This window comes from Dermacentor albipictus, unplaced genomic scaffold (genome assembly GCF_038994185.2).
Source record: "Dermacentor albipictus isolate Rhodes 1998 colony unplaced genomic scaffold, USDA_Dalb.pri_finalv2 scaffold_15, whole genome shotgun sequence".
Taxonomy (NCBI): Eukaryota; Metazoa; Arthropoda; class Arachnida; order Ixodida; family Ixodidae; genus Dermacentor; species Dermacentor albipictus.
This window is the reverse complement of record NW_027225569.1, coordinates 3,521,377-3,539,325: the sequence shown is the minus strand read 5'-3', so window position 1 is coordinate 3,539,325 and position 17,949 is coordinate 3,521,377. Positions and strand designations below refer to the sequence as shown.

Below are 17,949 nucleotides of genomic sequence, written 5' to 3'. Positions count from 1 at the left end.
TTTGCCTGGCAGAGTTTTGGGCACTTTCTGGCTAGCAGACGAGAAACAAAAACTATCGTCGCTCACCGCCATCACTGTGGGGACTGGACGTACCGCGTTCGATTGAGCGCAACCTCTCCGGAGAGTCTTGTCTCGCTAGTGTAGGATACCCAGCAGTATGCGTATGGTTCTCGGTGCACCAAGCGTCTCACGTTTTCTTCGATATTCTTTCGGCAGCTACATTAGGTGCCCAAAGTAGGCATTTGATCGTGGCCAACATACTTTGCGCTTTCTTCATTTCGGTGCCCCGGCCTCACAAAAGAAAGAAAAGACATTGTTGTGGCGCAGCGAATTGTCGTATGGTGAAAGTTCGATTTTGTTACTTGTTCTTTTGCGGACAGATATGGGCCACGGGATGCTTTATAGGCCGGATAGTCTTATTATATAGTATTGCGATAGCAATTATATGGACACTCCAGGCGCATTCCTGCCGTCGCCCTCATGTTTCGTACAAAGTCCGAGGGCGATAACATCGTGAACGCGCACCGCATGCTGTACGTGCGAGTGAAAGCGTAGGGAGGGGGGTGTGGGGCTCGAATGGGTGAGACGACGATGGTGGCTCAGTCTTCTGTGCGTAAAAGAGAAAATCGGGGAGCAAGAGCGCCGCCTTCCGTCGAGCGCGATACATCGGGGGAGTGAATGGAATGGGGGTGGGATCTAGGATTCTTTGGATCTCTGATTGCGCAACATGTTTATTTGCCTTGTTTGACGCATTGTATACAGTGACTTTCTTTACATACGTAGATTTATTGCAGATTTATACGTATATTTAAGTATCTTGTTGCGGGGTTTTGTGTATACGTGCAATGAACTTTGTTTCCAGTGAAACTTTTTTCCCTTTTATCAAGTTGTATCTTCGGATTTGTATATTCCATTGTATCTTCGCATTTCTAATGAACGAGGGCGCGTTCAATGAAAGTGAGCCTATCCACCTAGTGCAATAATGGTTCGGTTCATTATCTGCTAGGCATGCGCGTAGCACACAGGCATCTCTCTATTACAAAAGTGACGCGCCGGTGTGAATATCAAGGTTGTTTCTTGCTCTCATGCACTGGGGTGAACATGGTTGCGCGACATAATTGACGCTCTATAAGTTGAGCAGCGTGGCGCCCTGAGGTTTGCGACAGCTGAAGGTATTTCCCAAAAAGAAATTAGTCGCCGTATGGTTGCCGTGTACGTTGAACATTGCATTATTTGGCCACTGTGAAGCGTTCGAGCAAACGATTCAAAGAAGGACGTGAAAGTTGCAAAGGCGATCCAAGACCGGGCCGAAGCCATCGTGCAATCACATCCAACAAAACTGCAAAGGTTGATGAGCTGATGAGACAAGAATGGAAGATAAGCATCGATGAACTGGCCGAGCGTGTGAACATCAGTCACGGTTTGGTTCACGCCATAATTCGTGAACATCTCGGTTATCCGCTCTTGGGTGCGCCATGGTTGCCCAAGATTTTGAACTACGGCGAGAAGACGGAGAAGTTCAGCGCTGCCTTCACTCATCTGATCCGGTATCACAATAAGGGTGACGACTTCTTGTCTTCAATTGTGATTGGGCACGAACCATGGTGCCACTTTTACGAACCTGAAAAACGACAGTAAAGCTTACAGTGGAAACAATCGAATTCCCCACCTCCAAGAAAGGAAAGGCCGTCATTTCCGCCGGAAAGGTGTTGTTCAGTTTTTTTTCGATCGTCAGCGGCCATTACTGATAGAATTTGCTAAATCTTGAGAGGCTATCAATTTGTTTCGTGGTTGTAAAACGCCAGATCGGCTGCGTGTCATAATCAAGAACAAACTACGTGGGAAATTGACGAATGGGGTCACCTTGTTCCACGACAATGCCGTCCCGACGTCGCTTATGTGATTAATACAAAACTGTCAATGTTCAAGTGGGTAACGCTGCTACATCCACCATACAGCTCAGACCTGTCGCCTTGCGACTTCCACTTTTCCGAGCATTTGAAAAAAACAGCTCAAGCAAACCAGATTCGTGTCGGATGATGATGTGAAAAAGTCAGTTGCAGAGTTTTTGAAGCAGCAACCCAAGAAATTTAATGAGAGGGGAATCGCGCGACTCCTTATTCAATGGGTGAAATGTCTAAATGCTCATGGAGACTACATTTAAATGAAGTACCCCGTTTATCATATATTCGCATTGGTTCAGTTTCATTTGACTCACCCTCGTTTGTTTTGCAGAACTCCTGCTTTTATACGTGCTCTCTGTTGCGGCTATAATTTCGGTGCAATTACTCACGCTATGCGACCAGTGACAGCTGCTCCTGCGTAATGCATTGGAATAAATGACAGCGCCATTGAGATTTTTCGCAGGCTGTTGCATATGTACAAGAATCCAATCAAGGTTCTTGAATGACAAAGTTTCATTACAATATTTGTCCTCAGCTTGTTAATTTCATGGCCTTTGCATTTTTCATATCTGCGGCATGCACTTCCTTGCTGGTTTCAAACTGATATAGTTCTAAAGTTCTGGTGATATTTTATTTAATAATTAAATAGAGAAAACACATGCAAGCATTGATAGCGGCTATTTTGGACACAGTTTTTGGCACATACAAGTATAATCTTTTATGAAAAAATACACATTTGACTTGTTTGCACAGTGCATAGCGTCCAAGAATTCGTTTTGAGCATCTTTGGCAATGAAAAAGCAGTTATTATTCATGTATTTGATCCCCAGACAAATTGCTTAAGAGGAAGCTTTTGCTCGCGCCCAACTCCACACGCGGCCTATTTAAATACATGTAACACGCAGAAACGCTTTTCTGTGATAACCCGTGGATCGCTTTTAATGAAATTTGTTGCATTTGAGAGGGAAAGTTATAATATAGTGTCTGTTGGGAGTGGAATTTCAATTTAGGGCCTGAACATTGTTTAAATATTTTGAAAAACTGGACAGTTCCCCCCCCCCAAAAAAAATAGAAGCACGACGTCTACAAACTAATAGCTCTGCATCAAGCACCCATGTCGCTGTTCAGTAAACGACATCTATTATAATAGTCAAAGCGGACAAATTTGGTGTGTCAATTCGTATCCTACCGTGAATTGGTTACGTTGTGTACAAGGGTTCTGCGAAAGCCGTATTTATATGATGCTAAGTTTCTTGAGACTCACGTGCAACATAGAAATTTTGTCCGCTGTAGATGTACTATTAGGTGCAATTCACAGAATTGTGATATTATTTTTCATTGCCGAATTACATAGATTTAAACTTGAGAGTTTATATTTCTGAAAATTTGCGATTTTTGTGAATTTTTAATAAAGAATTGACAAACTAAATGAAAAATGAGAAACCAACAGCCACTAAAATTTAAGGTTTTCTTTTAAATGCAACAAACCTCGTCAAAATTGGTGCATTGGCTGCCGAGAAAGACGAATTCTCCATTTACATGTATTTAGGTACGAGCACCCGAGCTAAAGCTTCCTCTCAAGGAGGAGACCGAGCTGCAATGTGAACGCCCCCCCCCCCCGCCCGAACGAAATTTCTGGCTACGCCACTGGCCGGCAGTAAATTTATCGCAATGGTGCTGGCAGCCTACTGCACTGGTTCCGCTGAATGAGTGTACCCAGGACTTCCAGAAAATGTGGTCAAATAGAGTTTCTTCGCAGGCTTGACTTGCGATTTCTTCCACACCACTCAAACAAACAAACATTTTTTTATGGATAAACAACAGTGCCTGTCGCATACGCACGCTCCATGAAAAGGTGGCTTCAGCAGGAAGGGCGTCATTACCGCACAGTGCATCCTTTTTAAACTCCATACAATGAGTGCCTTTGCTGATTTTAAAAGCTGCATACCCAGCTAGGTAATATAACGCCGTTTTTTTCTGGTGATGGAGCATTGTATGTATGGTCATAATAAGGTTAACTGCACAGTTCCTTGAAGGGGATAGCCTTTAATTGATCCCAAACTTGCTCCTTCAATATAATTTTTTTGCAAGGACCTCCCACCGCTTTTCGTCTAGGCTTTGAAAGGCACTGAGCAAAACACGGTCCTCACGTTTCTCGCAATTACCCTTTAGAGCCAGTTTTACAGGTGTGTAAAGGGATAGCAGTCCGAACATTGGCCAAACTTCTTGTCATGCTAACACACATACTACACACTCCCCGACCCGCACTGGTCAGAACTGAGCAGTTCTTGTGGTACAAACTATTGCCACTTCCTTCAGCTTTGGTGGAAGCACCACACCAGCATCACTGCGTGTTCATCCACGGCAGAAAGGCTTGTTGTGCACGATTTGCAAAACTGATTGTACATCTTCCATTTTACAGATTGGGACGTCAACGGGCGATTTCTGCAGAAGTTTTCCGCAGCCGAAAACGATGAAAGAGAACGTCAAGTTCTCTTTCATCACGACATTGATGAGAACAGAGTAAACACCTCTCTGCATTCCTGTGTTATAAAACACGAGTTGTCGGTGAGTCGGAAGGTCTTCCATGATCGCCACGGTCCAGTTTTTCGGCAGCCTAATGTCGCATGTAAACCTAACGTCAGTAAACCTAATGGTCTCTGTGATGAATGTAAGCTCCTCCACGTTCATTTCACTGACCTCAAAGAGCATTGGCACCGAATGGCTGAAGACTCTGTACCTTTTCGTCCGTAACTTCCTCCTTTTGCGTACAACAGACAGGTAGCTTGACAAGTTTGAACAATGCGTTGGCACAGCATTGACTTTAAGTGCCCACGATCCGCGCTCTAGCTGTATGACGTTCCCGGTGATATGGTGCGGGCACGTTTGCACAATATGTGCAACCTGAAAGTGGACATCGCACACTTTACACGTTTTCCCAAGCAGCTTGTCTGCGCGGGGAATGGCGATCACCCACTTTTGAAGAAGCTCGGGGTCACTTGGAGCGGCAATAAAGTGCCGTTCTTCTTTATTTTTCCTGTACACACTGGTACAACCGGGCACCAAATAAGTTGGCATGCTGAACGGATGGATGTCAGCGCATCTTACCGCACGATGACTCACTGAGATTCCAGGCACTAGAATACTTGCACCCTTCACTACTGCCCACAAAAAGCGATGGCCTAGTCACAGCCGACCTTGTCCCTTATCCCAGCGTCCTTCCTTATGCAGATGTCGCAGCGCAAAGAGAACACGCACGGCGCTAGACGCAAGCACGATGCACGAGCGTACAGAATAAGAGGCTGCACGCCACGAACGCAGCGAAAAACGGCGCAAGCTTCGACAGCAGCACCCTCTCACCGCCTAGGGACAAGTCACGCCCGGCTCTGCAAGTGCAGTTTCGAAAGTAAGTATGTTTAAAAACGTTGGTCTTGGCAAGGTATGCTCCCAGCCGTTGCTAGATGTTGCACAACGCCGGGGGTGACAGCATTGCTGGAACGTATCTAGTTTTGCGCTATAATGCGGTACGTTCTTACGTTTAGTAAACAAAACTATAAGAAAGCGTGCGCGCCTCTCTATATTAGCACTTGAATTTAAAAAAATATACGCGACGATGCAATACCTTTTTATTGAATAATGGTGTTCGTGTAAATGTTTTATGAGATCCTCTCGAACCCAGGCATGCGGCAACCGTTCCTTACGTGAGGACGGGCGAAGGGAGCTTTCAGAGTACGCTTGCTTCCTCCATCGGTCATTCGCTACAAGGAGGCCTCACGTAAGGTTAGGAAGCGGTCGAAAGAAAGGAACGTTTATTTGTTTGGGCCGAAAGCAAACTAGAAACTGTTTTCGCCAGACGAATTTTGCATTGAAAGTCTATATATACTCCATGACGACATAAAATAATCATGCAGGTCACAGTGACGTGTCTCACATACCTCTTGTCATTGGCTCCATCTCGAAGAGGCAAATGCTGCCTGTTGCCTTTCGCATTATTTATCTTGTGAGCGTGTACTTTGTGTAATAAATGAGCGGATATGTTGGAAACGCAAAAATATAAACAGATTACGCATGCACGCTTACCAGAAAGAGATTAATAAAAACAAATGCACACTAGGTAACGGTACTTACGCGACTAAGTAATCCCCAGTGCGTTGAAAACGCCTAATGATGGGCGTTGGGAAGTAACGATAGTAAGGAAATCGCGTCACCAGTTTGTCCATGTCAGAAAACAGTGCGACGATTCCGTTCAATATTCCAGCTGCGTCTGAGTCGGGTGACAGTGGATTGTCAAGCAGACCTAGTCTCTGGTCCATAGAAACAAGCATGACAGCTGTAAAACAAAACAAATAATAACATAAAAAGTTTGTCCAGAGTGGCTGCTGTCTTTTTTTATTTACGAATGGCATGTTCCGACATTCTACGAAGTTTAATTCATTGATGCTTACATAGCCTATTCTGTAATTTTTTATCATGTTGTTGGAACTACACACGTTCTACCAGACGTAGACACCTGCATTTTTGCACACGACAACAGTATACTTACCACCCGTGTACGACTCCCTACGCGATTTTTCGAGGAATGGCATAATATATTGAAGCGAAGCTTGCATTCCCTTACAAGTGGCGTTGTGGTCACGCAAGAAGACCCAGTTGCTCCCAGAGCAGAGCAGCTGCTACAAATAGCGGTTTCATGAGTTGACAGCTGCGCCGGCGCTGGAGCGCGAGTCATTAGGAAGGATTCCAGCTGCATAGGCGCGCGCTCACGCCACGCGCGCTACCGCCGGAGAGGGGAAGGGCAGGAAAGGGTATCGCGCGCGCTGCACCGGCATCGTTTCTGTTGAGTCTCGGAAAACTGATGGGAAGGCCACGGTTTGTGCGTTCCCCCGAGGAGCGGGAAGCGTTTAACGAATGGCGGCGAGAACTCGCCCATGAAACGGCTCGCCTTCGGCGCACTGATCGAGCCGTTAGAGGCGCCCGATCCCAGACATCTGTTTTCCAATACGATTCAAAGGCGATAGGCGGAATGCCTATAAGCGGTTTTTCACAAACGAAATCATGTAATAGTACTACTACTACTGTGTCTATTAGTGTTATAATTATTACTACATTCACTGCTGCCACTACTGTTGCTGCCGGCACTGATCCAGCTTGTACTCTCATTGCCTACCGCTACAGCTAGAAACAACCACTTACATTAATGCCTTCGAGCTCCTTCCAAAGCTTAACGAGTCTTGGAGGCGCAGCAATCTCCCCGAAAGGTCAGTAGCAGTTTGCTGCTATTCTCTGCCAAGGCCCCTGAACCCCGCGCAAGAGCAATATAGTAAGTACATTGTCATCAAAATTTAATGTGACACTTTGGCTTCTTTAAGGATATAGCATGCATATTCACATTGGGCGTGAGCCCACCAGTAGCGGCCCTCGTTATCGCGCACAACACCGGATACCTCTTTGTCGCAGTAGCACTCTTATGGTACGTTCACACTGAAGAATCCGGCGTCTACAGCGAATGGAATTCTCCTGCCGCCGAAAATCGCGTAGTTCACACTGCTTGCGGACCGCGCCGCCGGAAGGACATACAGCGCCATCTGTCCCATAAAGTGCTAACCTCCATCAAGCGTGGGATATCCCGGATGTTCGCGCGGCTCGAAATTGCGCAGTTGTCTCCGCTCGCATCGAGTTCGTGTGTTTATGTTGCGCGTCCCCACCATTGCTTGAAAAGACAATGATGAACCCCGAGCAAGAAGAGGCAGTACTGCTCGGCCTGTTGGCAAACACCTTTCTGGCGATGCATGACGCGCAGAAGCATTCGCCGAAGAGACGGCGGCAGCGGCGGTGGTGGGTTCGCCCACCAATCTCGCGACCGAGCTTGTGCCACAAGTCGTCCTTCAGCACGCTGTCTTTGTGCTTCAAGTGGCGCATATCGTAGAGGACTGGGTGGTTGCGCACCAATTCGATGTGCATTTCGGATGTGGATGTCGCGGCGGACTTCGATGACTGCGACAACTGCGACATGACGTGAGACTCGGCCGCCATCTTTGGAAGTTCTGTTTCGCGCTCCCCGATTGGTCAGCGCCGCGCGGCGGCGAGGCGATCCGGCGGCAGCTGCCGCAAAAATCGGTACGGGAGCGATCGGCGCGGAAGGGGCTTTTCCGGCGGATGTCGCCGCCGCCGAACTGGGTTCCGCCGAACTGGGCGCCGCTCCAGACGCCGAATGTCTCAGTGTGAACGGGGCATTAGGGATTGCAGTAGGCCAGCTTTTTGTGCATGGCTAGGAGGCATGCTTCTATATTATTGGCCACGAATTTTCTCCCTTGTAGGTCACAATCGCTGGCTATCGTAGTAGCATAAAAAGGACTGCTATAGATGCCTTGCATTCTTTAGTACCAAGGGGCGCATCCCGGAGCTCCTGGTCCTTGCAATCGATCCTGTGACATGCATTTGTTTTCGTCGCTCTTGGGGGAAACCGCACCGCGCTGCGCTGATTAAGATCGTCATCTGCATTCGTCCACGGCAGCATGCAAAGCGATCTGCAATTACCTCTGTCGTGTGCTCGCTGATTCACAATTACGCCTGCGAATTTCGTAATTTCATCATCCCACCTAGTTTTCTCTCGTCCTTGACTGCACTTCATTGCCTACAAAAATATCGGAGTTCTTCCTCAAAAAGAAGAGTACGAAGTTACCTATCAAGAAAGCAGTCAGGCAAGGGACACAATCTCGCCCATGCCGTCATGCCTAGAAGTAGTGCAGCTATTAGACTGGGAAGGCTCAGCAGTGAGGATTAACAGTGAATGTCTCAACAACATTCGGTTTGCAAATAACATTGTCCTGTTCAGCAACACTGTGGATGAACTGCGACAAACAATTGATGACTTTAACTGAAAAAGGGAAAAAGTGTGGCTTAAGATTGTTATGGCAGAAGTCAAAGGTAATGTATTTCAAGCCAACGAGAGCTGATGATCCCCAGTGAGCCTCGAGAGTCTGTGCAGTAGTGCGTTTATCTAAGTGAAGTGCTCACAGTGGGGCGTGATCGCGAGATTAATTTACAAAAGAAAAAAGTGGGTTGGAGTGCATGCGGCAGCTATTACGAAATCCTGACTAGGAGCTTGCCACTGTCATTGAATAGAAAAGTGTACAATCGTTGCTTTCTACTGGGACTAACATACGGGGCTGAAAATTGGAGCTTAACAAAGAACTCGAGAACAAGTTAAGGATTGCGATAAGGTCGATGTGACCAAAAATGTTACACCTAACATTACCAGGCAAAGAGAGAGCAGTGAAAGCGAGAGAGCAAATGGGTGATAGTAGCTTACTTGATACTGAGAGAAAAAAAATGGAGCTGGGTAGACCGTGTAATGCGTAGGGCAAATTACCCGTAAAACCATTACAGTTAGAGAATGAGCGCATTAAATACATATACCTGCTCTGCAATGACAGACGACCTAGCATGCCGTCGCGTCTCTCGTGGTATTTTGGTCGCTGATTTCTAGACGTGCTACTCGCTTTTTTTGCTGATTCTCAACAGGGCATTTAAAAAAGTTCGTGGCAAGGAAGAGTGAGAGCGCTCTCAACTTTGGGTTTTTGAATACCGAGTTACTAGAGCGGTGCACTTACCGGCACGTACGGCCACCATAGGTTGATCACTTCAAGCACTGTGTAAACCGTGCCGCGGTGACAAGAAATAACAATCAAATATTGCATGACATGCTCATCAGCGATTATGAGCACAGCGGCATCCCACTAGCTGAGACGAGATGCATGATAAGTGTGATGGATGGCTTCAGCGGCCCCTTTGAAAAGAGCGACTGCGATACTGAAGGATGTTAATGATAACTGGTTTTCGCTTTTCTATAAAACGTTTCATCTAGCATGCAGCGTGCCCAAGGAAGTAGTCTTAAAGAAGACTCTGCGGCGTATGACCGCTCGCACCCGCCGTGGTTGCTCAGTGGTTATGGTGTTGGGCTGCTGAGCACGAGGTCGCGGGATCGAATCCCGGCCACGGCGGCCGCATTTCGATGGGGGCGACATACGAAAACACCCGTGTGCTTTGATTTAGGTGCACGTTAAGGAACCCCAGGTGGTCGAAATTTCCGCAGTCCTCCACTGCGGCATGCCTCATAATCAGTAAGCGGTTTTGGCACGTAAAACCCCATAATTTAATTTTTTATATGAGCGCTCGCTTAGACAGCACGCAAGTGTCTTTGAAAACGTCGATGCCTGCTGCATACTCGCAAAGCTAAGTGAGTCGCGCTGCTGTATTGTCGGGGCTGCCACGTGTTTGCCCGTTTGGTGTAAGAGGCAAACAAATGTGTCAGCAGATGAACATTACGACCGACTGTATGGGTCGTCAACAATACATGTTAAGCTATATATATATATATATATATATATATATATATATATATATATATATATATATATATATATATATATAGTCCCATTTCGTTGATGCAAGCGCGTGCGAGAGCGACCGGCAGCCTTCGATCGCCACAGCTGACGTACTGATGTCGCCATTGCGCCGTGTCGCCGCTTCCCGCTTCTTGTTTGTGCACCGTACAACACTTCAATACATACGACAAGAATTGAACTGCAAAAGCAGTTACCTTGGTCATAATTGCTCATGTTTTAGTTGAGGTCCGCGGTAGGGATCCCATGATGGCACTGAGTTAAGCCTGTATTCCGCTGAACGAGATTGATACAACCTCAAAGTCGATTTCAACGGTTGGCGAAGACCCGCAATTGTGCATTTTAACTTCGGAATCACGTTTCAACCTTGTCGAAGTGCAAATAAATTTGCGTGACCCATATCTACTGTTCCACATGCTAGTAAAAATAAATATCGTTTTATAATCGTTTCTCGCACTGTACTTTCCTGTTCTTTTAGCTGTTTGGCTAACGTTTGCTGGGAGGTGCTCTAGTTGGAAGTTTAGGTGCTGCGGCCATCGCGTTGTCTGCGGTATGTTTTCTCTCAGTGGTTCATATAACAGAGGTTGGCAGCTCGTTTCTTTACGAGGTACCCTTACTGAAGTATACGACTGAAGACTGCGACTGAAGAGAGCGCGTTTTGTGCCCGGTTTCCTCCTTTACTCGCGCCAGTTAGAGCTGCCATCGTCGGCGCTCGTCGGGCGCGGTTGGAGTAGAACGCCGCCGCTCCTCCTCCCTGCCTCCGGGGCTTTTAGCACGAGGTAAGACGGTGTGTTCCTTTGCCGCTTTCCTACTTTACGTGCGCGAGATTGAGCTGCCGATCATCTGATCCCCTCACGCGTTTAAGTCAGCCTGCGGTGCGCCGACGGTATTATCGCACCGGAAGTGTTCATATAATTGTTATCGCAATAATGCTGCTCTCGTGGTTCTATTCTGAGCGGTACAGGGCGTGACCGTTACAATGAAGCGACCTGTACAGTGAATAATTCCGGAAGCCCCCAATCACTTCGTTTGAGGGCGTTCGACTGTATAGTGCTGCACATACTGAAACTCAATGTTTTAACATAACAAGTAAACTCCCGTAAACAGTTATGTCCTACTTTTTTGTAATATGGGTGGTGAATTACAGGGCGTTATCGCTGTCTTCGCATATTCAGTGCACAGATAGTCCCAAGTACACTTACACTCCAACGCCCATCTCTGCATGATGGTATAGCAGTCCGGTACGTCGCCATTTTCGTCTCGGTCGCTGGCGATAAGGTCCACGGCATCGTCGGCAATCTGCCCCAATCCTTCAGCATACAACTGAACAGTCCGAGGCCGAATTGTGCAGGGTTGAACCGCTGTCCGTATCTGGCGCCATTCTTCGCCTTGCCTGCGGAAAACGCTACGTGTTCGAACAAGCGCTGCATTTATCACTTCAAAGACCTATTTGTGGGTCTATTCTAAATACGACCAGCTCTTGGTATGTTTCCATTTATTATGATGAGTGAGGAGTTCTCACTCGAATAGTAGCTTGTCGTAATCGATAAAGTTTTATAACGCAAAAGGTCTAAAGCCATACAACGCCAAAGGAATTGTAATCTGACAGCTGCAGGTCGGGAGAGGGGAGTAGGATGAAGGGCTTGTAGATGAACCTAAGAGACCATAAATAAGTGTTACCTGTGATATTACGACAGTGGCTATAAAGGGTGGCCTTTTTAAGTTTTACGGAATTTTTAAAAATCGCCTGTGGCAGATAGCGTAATTCTTGCCATTGAGCTGCATTATTCGAAGAGGCGGACATTATTATCATGAGAAATCGAATCACACATTCAAGTGATAACGAAAATCCACTAATTAAACTCGTAATAGATTATTTTGCCGCACATATTCAAATTTTCGGAGTATAGCCGGTAAGCTTCCGAGACGTATCCGCATGAAATGAATTTCCAGGATCACACCAGTCTCGAGATATTTTCCACAGTCTGGAAGGAAATACATTACCGTTACCGTTGCTTTTGTGCGTCAATAATTACAATAGTGTTTTTTTAGAGCGCAGCTCTTTGGCGTCCGTTCCTGGGTTTCGCGTCGTCGTCGGCGTTGTCGTCGGCCTCGTAACCAGCTCCGCCCCCCTTTCATCCCCCCAGCGCTAGCAGCGACCGACTGATACCGCTGGATGCCGCTGACGCCGCTAGAGAGTCAAGATAACGTGACTGCATAGAACACCGTCGCCGCCATGCAGAAAGAGGAGGAAAGGGTCCCCCCCCCCCTGTTCTTGTGTGGCGGATAGGGTACTCTTCAGTTGCCGACGCGCCGGTTATTTCACGTAGGCCCCGGCATGTCGACGAATACGTGACCACCTTCCCACGGCTAGACCTGGTTCTTAGCGCTGCGGAAGCGAGGGTATCATATTGTTTGTGTCGGCATCGGCGGCGTTGTCCCTGAAACCAACTCCGCAGCTGGGGTTGACTCACTATCGGCGTCAGCGGCATCAGTCAGTCGCTGCTATCTCTTCCCTCCTCCCTTTATCGTGTTGTCCGCTTGCTGCGCGCGCTTCTGCCCCCATCGTTTGCCGCTGGGTGTACACGCCGCCCCCCTCCCCCCTCTTCCTGCGAGTCTCCGGTTGTCAAAGCGCCGGCTCGAACTTAATTCCTTTCTTCGCTCCTCCTCCAATGCAACCCCTGTGCGGTGGCAATCAGAGAGCCAGATCGGTGGCGGCGGATCTGTATATGTGCACCGCCCGAGCCGAAATTGCCGCTGCCGTTCGCCCTGTGCGGTGGCAATCAGAGAGCCATCGTAACGCGTCCCACGGCTGTGACAACCTCGCGAGGCACTTGTATAGATCTCGTCTTTGAGAATCAAGCATTGGTGTACCAAGTCGAACATATATCAGTCTATTTCTTCGACCTCAAAGCTTCCTTCATGACTGTCAAGAACTGTTAGTGGAGTCTTTGTTAAAGGAATACGTGTGAAAAATAAAAACAAATTCTGTGATAGCGCATACATGTGTTGCTCGATTTCTTTGCCTCAATCTATCGAAAAGGTGAAACAACTTATTTGCTGCGCTCAAATTTCGCATTAGGAAGTAACGTAATCGTCGGTAATTTTTTTTATTTGAGTGACAGTGCATTTTCCAGCGATTTTGATGGCTGATATCTCCAAAAGGATGTCATTCAAGAAATTCAGTCTAAGTGGATACGCGCTGCAAGTTCATGGACTACAATTCTTAAATTGCCATATGTGCTAATCAATTAGGAAGTTAATTCCTAAATTTTTTCTTAATTAGTAGAATCTGTGTTTCAATTTCTCGTGGTATTATTGTCCGCCTCTGAATAATTCAGCTCAGGGACTAGAGTTACAATATAAAAGGGGATTTTTTAAAAGTATGTCAAACCTAAAAGTGACACGAGTAAATAGAAACTAATAGTTACGAGTATTGCAGTAGAATGAAATTTCGCTCAATGGCACTTAGCCAACGAGACTTCAGTCAGCCGCGCTTCATCGTAATAAATTCCTCAAAACACAGGCTGACTGGGGATTCAGAGCGGTGTACAATCTCCTGTACTCACGAAGGGAAACATTGCGTTAGCGGATGACAGCGAGCTCTTCATAAGTATGTCGTGGAAAAACAACGTCGTCTCTCCCTCTCTTTCCCCTCATTCTCAATTAAAACGTCGAGTACAGACAGTTGCACACCTGCCCAACTGTTTACGTTCGAATTCGTCAAATTTTTCAGACGTGACTCGGAGGGGGTGAGGAGGAAACTAAGTGGATTTTATTTCTTTCTTTTAGTTGACCCAGGGCGCACTTTGTTGTGCGATTCACAAGCCAATGATCCAATGATTTGCCTTTGATTGCCAATGATTTGCCAATCCAATGATTTGCCTTTATATACAGCATCCAACCCCGAAAGCTTTCAACCGCATTAACATCACAAGCATTGGTAGTGATCCGCAGTGGCAGGCTGTCATGCGCAGCTCTATGCCCGACATCCAGGAAGTTGGCGGGCTGAGAGGGTTGCGAGGTACTACAGGACTCTTGTGCTCTCTATCTCTCTTCCGCTTTCCTTACAAAAAAACTTTTCATGATGACCTCCACCAGCGGCACATTATTTTTCAGGTGAGGGTGACTCATGCAGTGACATTTAGGTTGCCAATTTACCCTGCATCAAAATTTGTCCGAGTAAACGTCAACCCAGTATGACTCTGTTGTATTTTTACCGTCAGAAAAAATCCTAGAATATCTTTGTAGGTGGTAGAGCGAAGATTTTCACGAACAGAATACTTCGTGGTATTTCACGCAACTTTTGTAAAATGGTAAAACAATCTTAAATTCGTAACCTTTACGAAAAAAGAAATTGGAAGCGTTGGAAGATTTGCAATCATTTTCGGCCCCTAGTGCATAACGCGGTTTCCTTGTGTGCCGTATGGTTCTGAGTCTGCACATAATGTCCTGGTTATTCCTGCTGCTGCAATCATTATGTGATGCGCTGTACATTCAAACGCGGCACATTTGAGAGCCTTCCAATCACGGCGCACAAGCGGGCATTAGACGTTATTTTTTTATTTTCATATTTCAGCACTCATAAGAAACCAAAATAAAAGATAAGAGAAAGCAACTATCAAGTTATCGCTAAAGGGCATGAAACTAAATATTTCAGTCGCTACCTGGATATAACAACATTGCTGGTAAGGACCTAACTGAGGAAGCCGCCCAGTCGACCCATCTGGAAGCCCGACCAGTTCCTATCACCTCAAATAGAACCGACGCTGCAAGAAAGACTCGTATCGCGGCTAAAGCTTTGACATAGCAAAACTGGTGTTCAGCCAACCTCCCAAAGTGTCATCTTCATGGACTTGATCTATCCTAAATCCCCGAGTGTCGCCCAATATTTCCCGTTCTGAAGCAACAGTATTGCGATACCTCTCGATCGGGGTGACATTTACAAAGGCCCACTCGTTCCGCATTGGAAATGAGGATCCTTGGACCTCGGCAGTGCGCGTCAATGATACAGAAACCCATAAAAGCGTGGTTACAGTACCTCAAGTAGACAGGTCTTGGCGACCGTGTGTAGGCTCGGTGCGAACCTTCAGATATGTGGAAACGTGTGCTCGCTCTATCTGCCCCTCCCTCTTTTCATCTCATACCCCTTCCCCCCAGTGCAGGGTAGCAAACGAGACCTGCGTCTTGCTCACCTCCATGCCGTTTTTCTCCTATACGTATACAGGGTGTCCCAGATAACTTGGAGCAAGATTTCGAAAAAAAAATAACTCTGCGTTCTTCACAACATAAATCGTGTGAATGTTGTTAGCGTTTATCTAAACTTACAGTACCATGTTTTTGCTCGCATTTGTTTGAGTAATTAGCCGAGATAAATTAATTAACTTCTTAAATACAGCTTGAAACGTTCAGGGGTCAATGGGAAAGTTGTGGAGCTCCGCGAATATTGCCCAACCCATGTACTTCCAACATAATAGACTTAGCGTGACCGTTTTTGTTCGGGAAAAACGAGAGGCCGCGGAGCTTAAAAAATACCACGAGACAGCGCGCTCTGTGCTTGCGTCCGTATGCGTCGCGATTACAGCGCTCTCAAGAGTGATTCGTAAAAACATCGCCAGCGCCGCGCTTACTGGAAGCGGCTTCGAACTTTGCTAGGCTCTGAGATTACCGGCCGCGGCTGGCGACGGCGCTCGGAGAAAGCGCTTCGTCAGGAGCCGCTCGCACCTGCCGCCGAAGAACGCCCAGTTATCAGCCATTTATTCCGATATGACGAGAAGAGCAATTTCTTTTTCAGCGGTCAAGCCGATGTGGAATGCAAAAAATACACACAAAACATGCATCATACATCTGGAAGCTGTGCAAGAGAGATCTTCATATTACAACGCCGCTTTTCTTCCAAGCTGTGCCAGGTCTAGATGCTTGTGAACTTCACTTCACTTCACTTTATTACCTTAAAGGCCCCCGGGGTTGGGGGTGTTACATAAGGGCTGGGTTACATGTATAAATCATATAATAATTAAAGAAAACACGTAATGAACATAAATTATTCGCTGTTAAATACCGTAGTTATACAATTCAGAAATTTAGATGTACAGGTGATTGCGGCGATGTCGTGTGGAAAGCCGTTCCAGTCCGGGGCTGAGCGCGGAAAGAATGTATGCGAATGTAGCAGTGCAAGTACGAGGCCGTGCAACTTGAATGGGATGCCGAATGCTAGGGGGAAATACGTGCTGGCAGATTGATGTAGGGCGGATGACGAAGTGAGCTGTAATAAAGTTTATGAAACCAGCACATACTAGTAATACGACGTCTTCAAGCTAGAGATGTTAAACCTGCCTCTGCTTTTAACGATGGTATATTAACGTTATATGAATAGCACGAATATATGAATCTTGTGGCTCGACTTTGCACTGATTCTAGGGAAACTGTTAGATAATTTTGGTTAGGGCTCCAAATAGCAGAGGCGTATTCTGTTTTAGGACGGACAAGTGATTTGTAGGCGAGTAATTTTAGGATTTGTGGGGCATGTTGTAGATGACGTTTTAAGAATCCACGGGTTCTGTTAGCGGATGATATGATTTTTGTGACATGTGCGTTCCAGGTTAGATCATTGGACAATGTTACGCCGAGGTATTTATAAGCGTGAGTTAATTCTATCGCGACGTGCGAGATTTTGTATGAGAAGAGGAGAGGATTACGTTTTCGGTTAAAGGACAAGAGTTTACATTTATTGGTGTTTAGTTCCATGAGCCATTGATTACACCAGTCCTGTACGCTGTCTAAGTCATTTTGGAGGGCGAGCTGATCAGAGGTGTTATTGATTGTGCGATAGATGACACAGTCATCGGCAAAAATACAAATGTTACAAGAGAAATACGTTGGTAGGTCAGTAATGTATATTAAAAATAATAGCGGGCCAAGGACTGATCCTTGCGGGACACCTGATGTTACGGGCAGAGTACTAGAGGCTTGATTATTAACGTAAACATACTGGGTGCGGTTAGCAAGGCATTCACTTATCGACTGTAAAATGTTAGGATCAAGGTTTAACCATGAAAGTTTTAGTAGCAAGCGTTTGTGGGGTACTTTGTCAAACGCTTTCGCGAGAGTGAGAGAGAGAAAACATTTATTTATTCTGAGATTGGGCGACTTCCTCGCACGGTGGAGCCCTTAGTTCAGGGCCTCATTGGCTCGCGCCACTCCGCGTGCCCGCCGGATCAGCCGTCGCTCCTCTTGCGGGTCTGAGCTGGTCAGCGCAGTCTCCCAGGAGGAAGGTGAAGGTGAAGGAATAGGGGAGTAGCCCGGAGGGTGCGGGCACTCCCAGGTGCAATGATATACTGTGGGCTTTGCTCCACAATAGGGACAGTATGAGGGATATTGAGTGGGGTGGAAGAGGTGAAAATAAAAGAGGCAGGGAAATGAATTAGTTTGAAGCTGTCGCCACGCGACAGCATCTCCTCGATTAAGGGAATTATGTGGTGGAGGGAAGTGTCTTCTGGTATCTCTGTAATATTGTAGAGTTTCAGTGTAGTTCAGTGGTTCTGTCGGTGCGTCGTCTGGGTTGGACAGCTCCTCCAATGGCGCCCGTTTAGCGAGCTCTCGGGCTACCGCATTAGCGCGTTCATTACCATGGAGAGAGG

At 46.6% G+C, this 17,949-nt stretch overlaps 1 protein-coding gene across 1 annotated transcript in view; it reads right to left on the bottom strand.

Annotated features, from left to right (window-relative positions):
• Positions 1-17,949, bottom strand: part of LOC135913436 (probable cytochrome P450 301a1, mitochondrial) — a 189,826-nt gene that overhangs the window by 67,533 nt on the left and 104,344 nt on the right. Inside the window, exons 3-4 of the mRNA XM_065446008.1 lie at positions 11,512-11,702; positions 6,033-6,234 (exon numbers count right to left, since the gene is read on the bottom strand). Coding sequence (XP_065302080.1) covers positions 6,033-6,234; positions 11,512-11,702 — 393 coding nt within the window. The remainder of the gene's footprint in view (positions 1-6,032; positions 6,235-11,511; positions 11,703-17,949) is intronic.